Source organism: Marmota marmota, unplaced genomic scaffold, assembly GCF_001458135.2.
Source record: "Marmota marmota marmota unplaced genomic scaffold, marMar, whole genome shotgun sequence".
Lineage (NCBI taxonomy): Eukaryota > Metazoa > Chordata > Mammalia > Rodentia > Sciuridae > Marmota > Marmota marmota.
The window spans coordinates 1,646,734-1,661,509 of record NW_026000005.1 but is presented as its reverse complement, the minus strand read 5'-3'; the positions used below and the strand labels follow the sequence as shown (position 1 = coordinate 1,661,509).

Below are 14,776 nucleotides of genomic sequence, written 5' to 3'. Positions count from 1 at the left end.
ACATGAGTAGTCAAATTAAACTAACATTGCCTAATAACTTCTTTCCTGTTGCCATCATATCTTGTAATCATATTGGAGGGTAGCTGATGTTGTTATATATTAAAGACTTCCCTGGAGCATAACTTATAACTCCAGGAAATCAGACAGAAAATTACCTGCTTTATTAAAGGGAAAACAAAGTCATTTTGTGAGAAGTTATCATGATCTTGGGGTGACCTCATATGGAAACCAGTGGCATGGAATTCTGTTTAGATCAAACTCTATGATCCCGAATCTGCACTAGAGTAAAACTATGTATATATTGAGAGAGTTTCTATTTTGTTTTTCAAATTTTCAAATTTGTTTTTAATTCCTTGATGGTGATTTAATGTTTGTATGATATATATATATATATATGAGTCTTTAATAACTCCTCTGTCTCCCTTAGAAGATAAAGGAAAGCTGAAAGCCAACAGTTCCAGTCAGCCATCAGGCTCTGAAAGTGGCTCATTTCTCCTCAAATCTGGCACAACTGCCCTGCCACCTGGGACAGCCACTTCTCCCTCCAAAAGCACAAATGGAGCACCAGGGTCTGTTGCTGAATCCGAAGAAGAGAAAGCCAAAAAATTGCTTTATTGTTCACTATGCAAAGTGGCTGTGAACTCCCTGTCACAGCTAGAGGCACACAACACAGGTTAGCAGCTATCTTTCAAATTGAAATAAAGTTTATAACAAAACCCAACTTTTCCCATCAGAATGTCACTCTGTTGTTCATGAATGAAATGTGTATAGAGTCTTCTCTACCATTTGAGTTCAAAGGAATGATTTTTTAAAGTATGCTCATAATGTCTTTGGAAATAACAAAGCAAAAGCAGTTTAAAGATAAAACTTATTCTATTCTTCATTCCCTCAAAAGCATCAAATACTTTCCATAACTCAGTTGTTTTCGGGGGGTGGGTACCAGGAGATTGAACTCAGGGGCACTTGACCACTGAGCCACATCCTCAGCCCTAGTTTGTATTTTATTTAGAGACAGAGTTTCACTGAATTGCTTAGCACCGTGCTTTTGCTGAAGTGGACTTTGAACTAGCGATCCTCCTGTCTCAGCCTCCTGAGCTGCTGGGATTACAGGCTTGTGCCACCACCCCTGGCTCCATAACTCATTTTTGATGAGGTAACAGTGATGAAGACAAAAAGTTTTATGCAATATTCACTGCCACACACTTTATAAGAGAAAAAATAGAAACAATAGCTTATCGATAAGGAATATTGAATAAATTATAGTAACCAAAAATGATAGAATATGTTAATCAATAAAATGTAATTATTAGAAAATAAATACATGATTTGATATTTGAAAATTTCAGGATATTTAATTTGTAAATCCAAATTCTGAAAATACACATTTGTTAGCATAGCAAAAAAAATTTAAAACCCTGATAACCGTGGTTACCTATAGTGGTACAACTCTATGTAATCTTTATTTTCTCAGTATTTTGGATATTTTATTATACACTCATGTTTTCCCATGTGTTACAATGAAAACATGTTAAACTTACAATTAGTGTAAAAATGATGCTAAAAAGGCACTGGGAACTTCAGCCTGAAGATAACCTTCTCAAGGATAAGAAAATAAAGAGCCTCATGCCAGACTACATGCTTATATTCCAGCTACTTGAGGCCGATGCAGAAAGACCATAAGTTTGGGACTAGCCTCAGCAACTTAGTGAGGCTCTGTCTCAAAAAATAAAAAGGGCTCATGGGGCTGGGGATGTGGCTCAAGCGGTATCGTGCTCGCCTGGCATGCGTGCGGCCTGGGTTCGATCCTCAGCACCACATACAAACAAAGATGTTGTGTCCGCCGAGAATTAAAAAATAGATATTAAAAAAAAATTCTCTCTCTCTCTCTCTCTCTCTCTCTCTCTCTCTCTCTCTCTCCCACTCTTTCTTTAAAAAAAAAAAAAAAAGGGCTCGTGATGTAACTCAGTGATAAAAAGCCCCTGAGTTCAATTCCCAGTACCAAAAAAAAGACTACAATGACAACAAAGACAGGAAAAAGTAAACAAAGAGAGAGAGAGAGAGAGAGAAGTTGCTTCCTATAATTCTTAAATAGTTGTTTAATATATGCCTTTTTCTATTTTAGGATCTAAACACAAGACCATGGTTGAGGCTCGTAATGGAGCTGGTCCAATTAAGTCCTATCCTAGACCTGGATCAAGATTAAAGATGCAGAATGGCAGTAAGGGGTCAGGACTACAGAACAAGACATTTCATTGTGAAATCTGTGATGTTCATGTTAACTCGGAAATTCAACTCAAACAGGTAATGAAATTAGTGTACTCTGCTCTTTGGGGTCACTACATGAAGATCTCTATCTCCTCCTCATCTACGGAGTGGTTCTCACTGTGCTCACAGTTAACTTTACTAACCTTTATAGGATGCATAACTTATGCAACATAAAAGTGCTCTGTGGAAAAGAAAGTCAGTATCCAATAATGGAGCATCTACTACTGTATGTCAGGTTCCAGGTTAGATGTTAGGGATGGAAGGATGGACATAAAAACCACACAGAGCTTACAGTCCAGCAGAAGCCACTGGTAAGTCTGCCAAGCCCCAAAGTCTAGGTAGAGAGATTCTTCAGTAACAGTGGAAACACCAGGAAAAAATCTGATAAGGCCTATAGAAAACAAAAGATGGAAAGGAGAAGGTCATAGAGAACAATGGGAGCAGGAAGCAGGTCTTAAAGGAGGTAGTAAAGATTTTACCCAAACCATTCTAGAAGGATGAACCAAGAGCTGGAATGGAGAAACCAGCAACCTCTGTGTAGGAAATGTATCTTTCATGGATTTAGCTTATGCGTCAAACATTTTTTCAGCACATTTCTAGCCGGAGGCATAAAGACCGAGTTGCAGGGAAGCCACTGAAGCCGAAATACAGCCCTTACAACAAACTCCAGCGGAGCCCAAGCATTTTAGCAGTAAGTTCACTCGCCTGCTCACCTTTTGGGGAGGGCAGCCTTGCTGGGTTGGGCAGGAGCTGTAAGGAGGACCTAGGGACTAACAGTCATGGGAAGGTTGTGAATTTATCTATTTTATCTTGACCATGCTGGGGATTGAACCTCTAGGACCTCACACATGCTGAGCATGTGCTGAGCATGTGCTCTACCACTAAAGTATACCCCTAACCTAAAGGCTGTGAATTTAAACAACCTACATAGACAGAAATTTTAGAATGAACTGCTTAGTTCCTGCTATAAGGACATCTTGATGAAAGCTCCTTTAGGAAAGAAAAATGCCCAGCAGGGTGTGGTGGCTCATGCCTGTAATTCCAGCTGCTTGGGGGCCTGAAGCAGAATTATTGCAAATTCAACATCAGCCTCATAACTTAGGGAGACCTGTCTTAAAATAAAAAATAAAATTAAAAAGGAACTAATTACCTTATTCTTTACCAAGACCTTGTCAGAAGACTATCTTCTTTACTATATAAGGAAAAGCAAAGACTCAGGATAGGGCAAGTGATGCCTGAGGAATCCTGGGATGTGTGGAACCCGGGCAGAGAGGTTGCTTTCATAAAACAAAATCCATCCATTTAGTTTAATATCCCTGTGTTTCCCTTGTGTGTGTGTGTGTGTGTGTGTGCGCGCACACGTGTGCTTGCACATGTATACAAAAAAGTAGTGTTTATATTCCATTCTAGCAGGCATGTTGGTAATCAGCCTATCCTACCTGTTCTCAATATGTACTGTTTTCTGTGTTTTGCAAAAATACCTAGGGACTTCAGCAGTAGGTGTCATATAAATACCCAGATGGATGGATTTCACACTCTCCCTGGGACCTGGCCCAGCATGGTATTCAGTCTGAGATGAAGCTGGGATTGGCCAGCTGGAGGTGGTGCTGAGTTTACCTTCCAGCTTCTCCAAAGCCTCGGCTTCTGCAGCAAGCTGGTGGTATCTGCATTAGGCAAACCCATCTTGCACAACTCCTCTGACTGCAAAAGAGAGAAATTAAGGATTATTTTTCTACTTCACATGAAGATTCTACCCTGGGACTCCTTTAAATAGAGAAAGTTTCTAGTCCACTAATAGTCATTCCCAATAACAGATACTTAATTTAGCTAATTTTTCAGGAAATTCTCATTATGTGGCCAGGGAAAGGAAGGAATTGACTTTTTGTGTGTGTGTGTCTTTTTATTCTTCCTGGGTCCGTAATGTCCTGAATGAACTCAGTTACTTACCTAAATTTCAGTTTATCCAAGAGCAGTGATGTGAAGGGTTGTACTTCTCAAAAAAAAAAAAAAAGATAAAAGAAAAAGCAAGAAACTTTTCTCTAAGCTACAAGGTGGTTTAACATAAGTGTGAATTTTGAATTGAGATCCATTGCTTAAGCAGGAAACTTCTGGGCATGTTTTGTTTTATTTCTTTCTTGCTGAGCCCCTTTGTGTCTATTCATAGAGATGCCCTGTGCCCTAGTATCCAGGATCAAAGACCAAAGAAAGACTTGAAATGGGAACAACTCAAAATAAAACTATATCAATACTAAAAGACACTGACACCAGCTTGGGGAAAATAATCATCTCTTCACTCCTGAAAGTGGACTTTAAATTTAAGACTTCTCTGTGGTGCTGTTATTCGACAACAACCTGCTCACCCCATTCCTGGTCTTTTTCCTCTCATTAGGCAAAACTTGCATTCCAGAAAGATATGATGAAACCTTTGGCCCCAGCCTTCCTGTCCTCACCCCTGGCAGCAGCAGCGGCTGTGTCCTCTGCACTTTCACTGCCACCCCGGCCATCTGCCTCGCTCTTCCAGGCTCCAGCCATCCCTCCAGCTCTCCTGAGGCCAGGGCATGGGCCCATTCGTGCCACTCCGGCCTCCATCCTGTTTGCCCCATACTGACATCTGCAAGCCCCAAGACCAGCCAGGCCAGTAGGAAAGTCAAGAAGCCAAGCCAAAAGGATTTCAGCAACTTGAGCATTTTGTGTTACAGTAAGTATCCCACCTACCCACAAAATGCAGCCTACCACCTCAAACCCCAGCTCCAGTGAAAAACAAATCACTAGATTCAAGAGTGCTTTTATGGACCGATCAAATCATTTTGGAATGTGAGCAGCACAGGTTCCCTCTTCCCTCCCCGACTCGACCCCATTTAATTGGTGTATCTGAGAAATCTGGGTTCTTGAAAATGTACAGTCAGAAAGTAAAGAAAAAGAAAACCAGTCTCTATTTTCCCATGGTATAATCTGGCTTAGAACAATATGGAATATTTTCCTGACAGACTTGAAATCTAGGATCTTCCTCAGATGTCTGTAAATAGCTCTGGAATCCAACCGGGCATATTCTAGTGTGGAAGAAAAATAGAACACAAGTGCTTATTTGTGAATACCATCTTACCAACGGATCATGTTTTCTTTTTGGTGTACTCTCGTCGACAGGGATTGTGTACTGTTTTAGACCCAAGTACTGTTGTATCCTGTGTAGTACTAGATTGTATCTCTTGTCTGAATTCAACATCTTTAGTTGCTGTGTAAATGTTAGGAAGCAAAATAGCTTTGAATTTCTCGTTAAGAGAACAAAAGATAATGTATTTTCTTTATTTCATATTTTATTTGGAGATATTTAAACAAAATAGAAAGCCATATAACATAGCATAATTACTACCTGTTTGCTATTTTTTGTCTAACTTATTTTGTAGCTTCCTCACTGGTTTGAGTTGCTAAGCAAATATATACAAACACAAAAAGAGCTTCCTAAATTGCACATTTTGGCACCTCCTGTGCATTCTGCAAGAAGACAATGAATCCATGTATTTCTACGTAATTATCTTCATTTTTAACCTGTTTTCATTTGTAATGATGCTACATAATTTTGTGGCTCCCTAATGCAATAATGTACAGAAGATATAAAATTTATAATTGAACAATTTGTCTTTCTGTTCACTGAATATGTTGCAGGTCATGCTCCCATGCCCCCCTTTCGAAGTTGGTATCAACAAGACTAGAATATTTGTGATATCAGGGGCAAGAAGTATCATAAAACAATAAAATAGTGAACTCTTTTAGAGTATCTATATCTGCAATCTGTAAATGGTAAAATGTCTGTGTATTTTTTTAAATATACCTTTTCAATAAAAGCATCAAAAATAAAAATCGGTTCATATTTCCAGTATTATTTTCTCCTGAGACTCCCTCTAATTTGAAATCACCTGATGAAAGATTTTTTGTAGGAACAAAGATTGCTTCTTACATATTTATCATTTTTAGCTCTTATTTTCTGCATATTTATTTGTCATGTTTATTCATTGCCTCATGAGGTGGAACATGACTGCTGTTTCCTCTCCGAATCTCTAAGAAGTTGGGCCAAAGTTGTGAGTTGTCCAAAATCATGGTAGCAGCCTGCTAAACATTTTTTACTCTGTTTTTTTTAAAACTCACTGAAGGTCTTCTACATCCCCAACTCCTCTTTTATTGGTGTCCAAGGCATTTATGGTTCTCCTCTTTAGAATTTTATTCCACTCCTCCCCTTTCACCTTCTCCCTTTGCACAGCCTTCTTTCCTTTTCCTTCATTCTGTTACTTTTAAAGCATAACAATCATTGTTTGTTTGGGCCATCTATTCCTGTTCAATGAGCTTCTTTAAAACTTTGTAATGACAACCACTTGCTTACATCAGGATTTCATGGGCCAAGAATTCCAGCAGGGTTTGGCCAGGCTGTCCTGTTCCCCAGAGGAATCAGTAGCCTTTCCTTATTATTCAGCTGGCAGGTGGGCCAGGGTGAAGGGGCCAAATGGCTCCACAGGGAATGGCCAGACAGTTGAGCTCCACTAGCACAGCCTACCAGAGGGCCTGGGCGGGAGCTCCCAGCATCCTCCTGTGGTCTCAGGTAGTTACATAGTGTATTTCAGAGGCCTAGGTGGAAACCAAAGACTCCTTATGAAAGAATTAGGAAACTCCCAGCCACTTCTGCTACATTCTATTGATCAAAAACGTTTCTAAAACCAATTCAGACTGAAGGGAAGAAAATTAGACTTCTCAGTGTGAAGAAGAGCAAAGAATTTGGCACCATCTTTAATCTACTACACTGCTGTAGAATTTTGAGGGGAATGGTAACAAAACTATTACAGATCTTCTTCCTTCCCACCTAAAACACAGACCCTGTCAGTTTTTATAAATGAGAACCAGAATGGGAGGTAGAACTAACATACTCATTTCTAAAAAATTAAGGTCAGTAGATGGCAGTGTAGCTGTGATGCCTGGTATAGACTTCCTTCATTAAAGATGTCATCCAACTATTGAAAAATTGTTGACTTTAGTTCTGAGGCTTATAAACAGGTTAACTTAGAGTACAATAAGATTCCAGTTTAAAATTTGGAATTTGGCGTGTTTACTTTTTTAAACTGACTCATTGGAACTCTAACCGATATTGGTTAAACTTAGTCGAACCATAAGATATGATTTATACACAATGTTCTCATGGAATTTTGTTTTAGTTTAACACTTTGGAGAACTTTTTATTTTTATGGACTTCAATGGCAATTATATTTTACTTATCTTGCTTTTCCTATGGCTCATTGAAGCTTAATGCAATCCTCAAATTTTTTTTAAATGTCAATATTGAAATAGACCCAGAAATTTACTAGTTAGATTTATAGAGTTAAGATTTTTAAATCACCTTGGGGAGGAGGAAGTACAATAGAATAGCAATTAATTAAAATGCATGCCTCCAGAAGAAGCTGTGAGTAGCTTCAAGCGATGACTTAGGAAACACTGTTAAACAGATATATCTTATCATGTGCTCTGATTCTCAGATGTCAGAGGGGTCAGCCCTGAGGTGGGGAGGTGCATATATTTGAACTAATATCCCTTCTTGTGCCATTTCTACTGGGAGAAGATGCTGACTTCATGTGAAAGTTGAAAACCACACTGCTTTCCTGACTTACTCCACCTCAGGTCCTGTAGAATTGGAAAACTGGCCTCAGGTAGTGTTGCCTGACACAAAATACCTGATTACATCTGAGTTTCGAAAGGCAAATTGTTTAGTTTTTTAATAATATTTATTTTAATAATTTTGGTATGACATTGCACCTAGCATAACTATGTCCCATAAAGAATTATGCAATATTTGGGGGTATATTTATACCAAAAGATTATTTGTTGTTTATCTGAACTGTAAGCTTAGGTGGACATCCTGTGTTTTTATTTGGTAAGTTGTGTAATCATTTTCTCAAGAGCATTCCTTTTCATCTCAGGTACCATAATGCTTCAGGAGAGAAGTTACCTCCTGGGTATTAAAAAGTAAATAATGAGGTTTTGAAAGGCCTATTGTGAAATACACTTGCAAATAGGCAGAGAAAGGACCTTACATGAAGTAAACAGAAGATATATTGACAATAGGTAGGAACAGGACAGGAAAAAATGTAGCCACAGATGCCATTTACCTAAAGCTACACTGACACCTGTTTTACCAAAATTAAATTATTGAAAAAATAATAATTTATATTATACACCAAATGCATAATATCTGATTTTTTCCCTTCTCTGTCCTAAGAGAATTCTGATTTTTCTAAGCCAGAAATAGAAACAGTTATACAGAATTTTTCTCTCAGAAAATGCTTCAAGGAAAACTACGCTATAAGTTAATGTGTTAGAGAAAGAACCAAGGAAATTTCCACTGGGAGAAAACACAAAGAGGAAAGAGCTGATAGAATATCTTGTGGAAATTCTTTTATGCTAAGATCTCCAAAGGGAGTCTAAAGAGACTTCACTGAGTTGGGGGATTATTTGGGGATTTATCTGGAAGGTCACTGGAAAGCAGGAGTGGAGAGATGGCCAGGAGCTTTTTGATGGATGAGAATTAGGTCAATACCAAGACATACACCCATTTTCAGGTAACGGGCCATTACATTTCACTTCTAGGTGTGCTGTGTGAATTCTGGTTTCTCCTAGCAGTGTCCCTTCCTTCAGATTCTGTTTTATTAATATGATGGCCCTAAATATCAGAATTGACATGGCCTCTTTGGGAAAATAGCAGTTCCTGGTACCTTGGTAGGTTAAGGAGAAGCTGTGTGGTACAAGGGTAGATTCCACAAGGGATGCTCATCTTTGCCTCCTTCCTTCCTCCAAGTAATTAGTTCCATGGGGGAATTCATCAGGGACATGACGGTGCAGCTTCTCAGCAGCTATGGAGTGTGACTAGGGAATTAGCTCATTTCTTTGGCTGAAATTTCTAAAGCAAGAGTGACAATATAATGTATTCTTCTACTCTTAGCTAAGTGCTCAAAATGCATCAAACCTGTGGTTGTCAGAATTCCTTCTGTAGGTACGATGAAAATATCTTCATGTCACATTGTTCAGTTTAAGAAGTCACTTTTCCACAGATGATTGGACAAGCTTGCCATTAAGCACCTGCTTTTCATTTTTATTATACTGTAAAATCAAAATTAGGATTGAAGACCATTAAATAAGAATAGTATATAATTTGCCCTCAAAAAACCTGAATTCAAATCCTGACCATATCCTTTGCACATTAGGTCTGTTAATTTTTTGTCAGAAAAGGATTTTATTTCATTTTCCCAGCCTGTTTTTCACATATATAAAAAAGACATAATGGTATCCAACTTAGGGTGGTTCTAAGAAGCAAATAAAATTGAATAGGTAATGGGGCTGGGGTGGTAACTTAGTGGTAGAGCACTTGCCTAGCATGGGTGAGGCACTGGGTTCAATTCTCAGCACCACAAAAAAAAAAAAAATCAATAAAGGTCCATCAACAACTAAAAAATTTTTTTAAATAGGTGAAAATGTTTTTGTAAAGTTTAACATGCTCTATGAATTTTCATAATAAATGTATAAATACATTTTTTCTAATTTTAGATCTCTTAAATTTTAAGTAGTTTATCTTAAATTAGCCAATCTTATGTGTTTAGTGGTGACCCAGATTCAGATAAAACTACTTCTGTCATAAGAACAGCAAACTCATTAATTGTAATTTTATGTTCCTATTCTAAAGACATAATTCAAGTAGAAATATACTAAGATAATAGATTAATATATAAGAGATAGTTTGGGATTTTAGTCTTGTATTCCATATAAGAAAATCAGAATCTCAAATCATAATAAATCCAAAATATTTTTGTTGTAAAACACAATTCCTGTTATGAAAAAAAAATTAATCTTTCTGATGTAAAGTATATAAAAATACTAAATAATTTACTGAGTGTGGTGGCATATGCCTATAATCCGATGACTCTCAGGAGGCTGATGCAGGTGGATTGGAAGTTCCAGGACAGCCTCAGCAACTTAATAAGACCCTATCTCAAAATTAAAAATTAAAAAGGCTGAGAATTTAACTCAGTGATAGAGCACTCTGGGTTCAATCCCCTGTCCCTAAATAAATAAATAATAAACATACAAGCTGAATGAAGGAAATATTAATAACTCATATGACATATAATAGTTCATTTCTTTATTATTCATAGAACTCACATAAAATTTGGGGGAATTCTTTTAAAAAAGGAAAGACAAGCCAACAGAAAATGTGAGCCAAAAACACATTCCAAAAAAAATACATATATATTATGTATAAGTTTATATTTATATATATATATATATATATATATATATATGATATAACATATTTAAAATTATATACATAATCTTAATAAGTATGAAAAGATGTTTGTCCTTACTGAAGTTATATGAATGAAATCCATATTTTTGTTCTACAAATAAAATCAACACATTTAGATTTAGCATATTGACACAAATTTTCATGAATTTTATAAATATTCTGTCAAATTGAGTATAGGGAAATGGATACATTCATGCACTGTTGGCTGTAATGAAAATTGCTTCAACTTTTCTGGAAGAATCATTTGTCATATATAACATTACAGCAGTTATTCCTTAACTTTGACACAGAAATTCCATGTCCTAGACTACACCCTAAGATATTAACCATGTAATTGTAAAAAGATGATTCATACATAGAATGTTTCAAAATAATGAGAAAACATACATTCATAGGGGATAAGTAAAGAAATTATGCAAACAATATGCATTGAGGAAGAGCATGACCATTAGTAATGACATAGTTCTCTAAGTACTGACAGGAAGAGTTGCCCATGACATATGTCTGTAAGAGGGTACAGAACAGCTCCTTATGATCTCATTGTATTAAATTTTAAAATTATATCTGTATATATATATATATATATATATATATATATATAGAGAGAGAGAGAGAGAGAGAGAGAGAGAGAGAAGTTCTGAAAACAGTGATTATCCAGACTCATAAAAGAAGTTATGCTTGCGTTGTGGATTTCACATGGCTTTACATTTTATATATAATTTTTAGTATGGTTTGGATTTTTTACCATGAATCTGTCACTTTCAGAATCATAAATATAACCAATTGTCCCATTATAATCAAAACAGATTATCTTTATGACATAATAACAGATAAAATTTCAAAGGACTCCAATAAATGGCAACTGGAAAATAAGTGTATGATAAATACCAAATCAAAATAGTTCATTATACAAATTGAAAGCAAGTAAACAGTTTTAGCATTTGCCATGGTTTGAATCTTAACTGCCCCATACATGTTGAAGGATTAGTGGCCAGTCTGTGGTGCTATTGGGAAGGGGTGAAACATTTATGAAGTGGGACCTAGTGGAAGACAGCTAGATCATTGGGGGTATGCCTTTGAATGAGACACTGGGACCCCTGCTCCTTCCTTTTCCTCTCTCTTTGCTTCCTGAATGCTCTGAAGTAATCAGCTCTGCTCCACCAAGCCCTCACCACCATGATGTTCTGCCTCACTAGAGGCCAAAAAACTATAGAGCCAAGCAACTATGGACTGAAACCATAAACCAAAATAAAACTTCATTCTTTTTAATTTTCTCAGGTATTTCATTGCAGCAATGGAAAACTAACAGTATTATTTCAGGTATTTTTTTTTCTACCTTGAGAAAAACTTTTACTGACATGTTAGAAACTATAATAAGGTTACTTTGAAAAGCAAAAGCAAGTTGCTCAAATAACATAAATGGCCTCTTTAGCTCTATGAATCTCAATGGCACTCAGATGAATTTTTTCCCTCCTTTGTCCTATGCCTGGGCTTTTCTACTGCCCAGACAAAGCCATGTCTTTATTACCAAACCCCAATTATTTAAGAATTGCCTAACCAGTGCATAAATTCATATGGCTTGATAATTTTTTAAAACAGAAATTATAGATAATTATTCTAGTAATTACATTATTACTAGATGAAAATACATTTATCTTTCACTGTTAAATGCATTTTTACTATAAATCACAATTTGGTGAATAGACAGGCCACCAGCTGAAAGAAAAGGCAGCCTGCTTTTTTCCCCTTTGTGAGATGATGACCAAGACTAAAAATACAGATAGATGGTAACAGTTCCTTGAAAAGCAACTGCCAGCATTTAACCTACAGGGCCCAGAAGGCTCAAACAATAAAATATGATGCAAAACACAAGCTCTTTCTTATTAAGGAGTCAGACTCCATCCAGATGCTCTCCCTAAGAGAATTCACTATTGGGATGCCAGAAACTGTTCACTTTCCATTAAATATCAACAATGACAAGTATGGGACTGAACATTAAAATCAAAGCCTTCATGACAAACAGAAAACCCTCTCGTGAAGAAACACTTTGCATTTTGATTTCTAACTTTCCAAGATAAAGACCAGCAGACTCCTCCCTGAGGGTCCTGGTTCCCGGGGAGGTGCAGCATTATTAGGAATATGGTAGTCAACAGCATGCCTTTGTTAGAACAAAAGCTTTAATACCCACTCTTAAAAAAAATAAAATACCCAGTCTTGGATGGCTGATCCCACTGTAAGTCAATATACTGGGCAATTAATCACAGAAATTAGTTTGGAAATAGAACACCAAGTGAGAGTCAAAAAGTACCACTGGTCTCAAGCCAGAAAGCAAAGACTTTCTTGCGTCATCTACAGGCAAAAATCTTGTACTGACTGAATTTTCACTAAGGTAGGTGCAACGTACAACCTCTACCCCAGATTCTCAAAGAATAGTGTATAGAAGAATCACCTGGAAAACGTGCTAAATGCAGATGCCTGGGTCCTGCCCCTTCAGGTTATTATTCAGGGAGGCCCAGAGTGGCTCCTAGAAATCTGCAACTTAGCAGGTACCCCCCAGTGCTGCACATGAAGTTCAGATTAAAACAATGAACATTTCCAAGGATTATATTGATTAGACCAAACTTCAAATTTAGGCTCCCAGGAGGCCCTTCTGCAAAGGGCCAAATAGTTTTCAGTAACCAATAAGGACTTTCAAATGTCCTGGGAATCAGTTCTCTATTTTTCCCCGTTGGAAACAAAATTCTACAAGAACCTTCATCAAAACAAACAGAAGTAGTTTGTAGCATAGAAGAAGACCTGGTGAGTCAGGATAAATAGAGGAGCCAGATTACCTCGAATTTGAAATAGAAATAAGGAAAAAATAGCTTTGGGTGTTTATGAATGATTTAGTCTGGTTGTTAGGTAGCATTTCTAGGAAAATAAGAAGAGGATTACTGAGAGCAGCTTTCAAAACAAAGTCTGTTAAATTTACTCATCATTATTGTGGTCTAGGAAACACATGGCTTCATATAAAAATAGGAAAATAATTCAGAAAATATTTCAAGGAATCTTTCATCATTCTAATTTCTTAAACCTACTGTGGTACTAAAAGTTGGCTACAATAATATTTTTACTTGCAAATCAGGTGATAAAGCATCCAATATAAGTTAAGTTTTCATGTAAAAGAATCTTGTCCCTTCAAAATTACATTTTACTCAGCTTTATTTAAACTTTTCAATGAAATGTTTTATAAAAGGTATTGCCAATGATCCTGTCTTCCTAACATAATATACTAGCTATAATTTTTTTTTCTTCTCTTTTTTTTAGGGGAGTGGGATACCAGGGATTGAACTCAGGGGCACTCAACACTGAGCCATATCCCCAGCCCTATTTTGTATTTTATTTAGATACAGGGTCTCACTGAATTACTTAGCTCCTTGCCAAGTTGCTGAGGCTGGCTGTGAATTTGAGATCCTCCTGCCTCAGCCTCCGTAACCATTGGATTACAGGTGTGTGCCATTGCAACTTCCTCTCTCTTTTTTGAGGATTCAAGTTCGTCATTGAAACCATTCTTAGTGGTATATATGTAGCCATCATATAGTTATGAAAAAAACTAAAAATAACAATTTATTAATTTCAATCCCCAGAACCTCCACTTACTGAGCATGTTACCTGAAGCAGATTTGAGACTTGCTATCCTCCTCTATAAAATGTTGATGACACTTCTCATCCTCAATATACAAAATTTATTGTGGGGATCAAATAAAAACAATGAAAGTGCTCAGTAAATTTTTAGCTCCCCTATTACTGGCATGTCAGGCACTGCACATAGATATCCGAGAAATGGATGAAGCTACAAGCTCACCAAGACTAACCCAGGCTATCTCAGGCAGCCTCTTGCCACCTTCTGTGCTCCCACAATTTTGCTGTGTCACTGTCAGAGCATCAGATTCCACTGCCAAATCCTGGGATCCATTGCATAAATACAGAGCTTGCAAACCATGACAAAGTTTCCTGCTGAGGCACAATGTCTGAGTTATAAAAACGGGGAATGGAATGGAACAGAGTTTTCAGTTTAGGACTGTCCAGGGTCAACCACTGGCACTCGATAAAGGATAGGAATTGTTCCTATCATTGGGTTGTTTAAAATCCTGGGAGGCAGTGGGAGGAAGGGCAATGGAAGAGGGGAAGTGGCTG

General features: G+C 37.2%; 1 protein-coding gene across 11 annotated transcripts in view; it reads left to right on the top strand.

Moving 5' to 3' along the window:
- Znf385b (zinc finger protein 385B) overlaps positions 1-6,117 on the top strand; it is a 295,618-nt gene extending 289,501 nt beyond the window's left edge. For 10 of the 11 annotated variants that reach the window (XM_048808104.1, XM_048808102.1, XM_048808109.1 and 7 more), the window contains 4 exons: positions 428-673; positions 2,123-2,301; positions 2,855-2,956; positions 4,655-6,117. In XM_048808104.1, the coding sequence (XP_048664061.1) occupies positions 428-673; positions 2,123-2,301; positions 2,855-2,956; positions 4,655-4,873 (746 nt within the window). In that variant the 3' untranslated portion in view covers positions 4,874-6,117. The remainder of the gene's footprint in view (positions 1-427; positions 674-2,122; positions 2,302-2,854; positions 2,957-4,654) is intronic. The other variant, XM_048808103.1, reaches the window with a different exon arrangement.
- Positions 6,118-14,776: the final 8,659 nt, after the last annotated feature.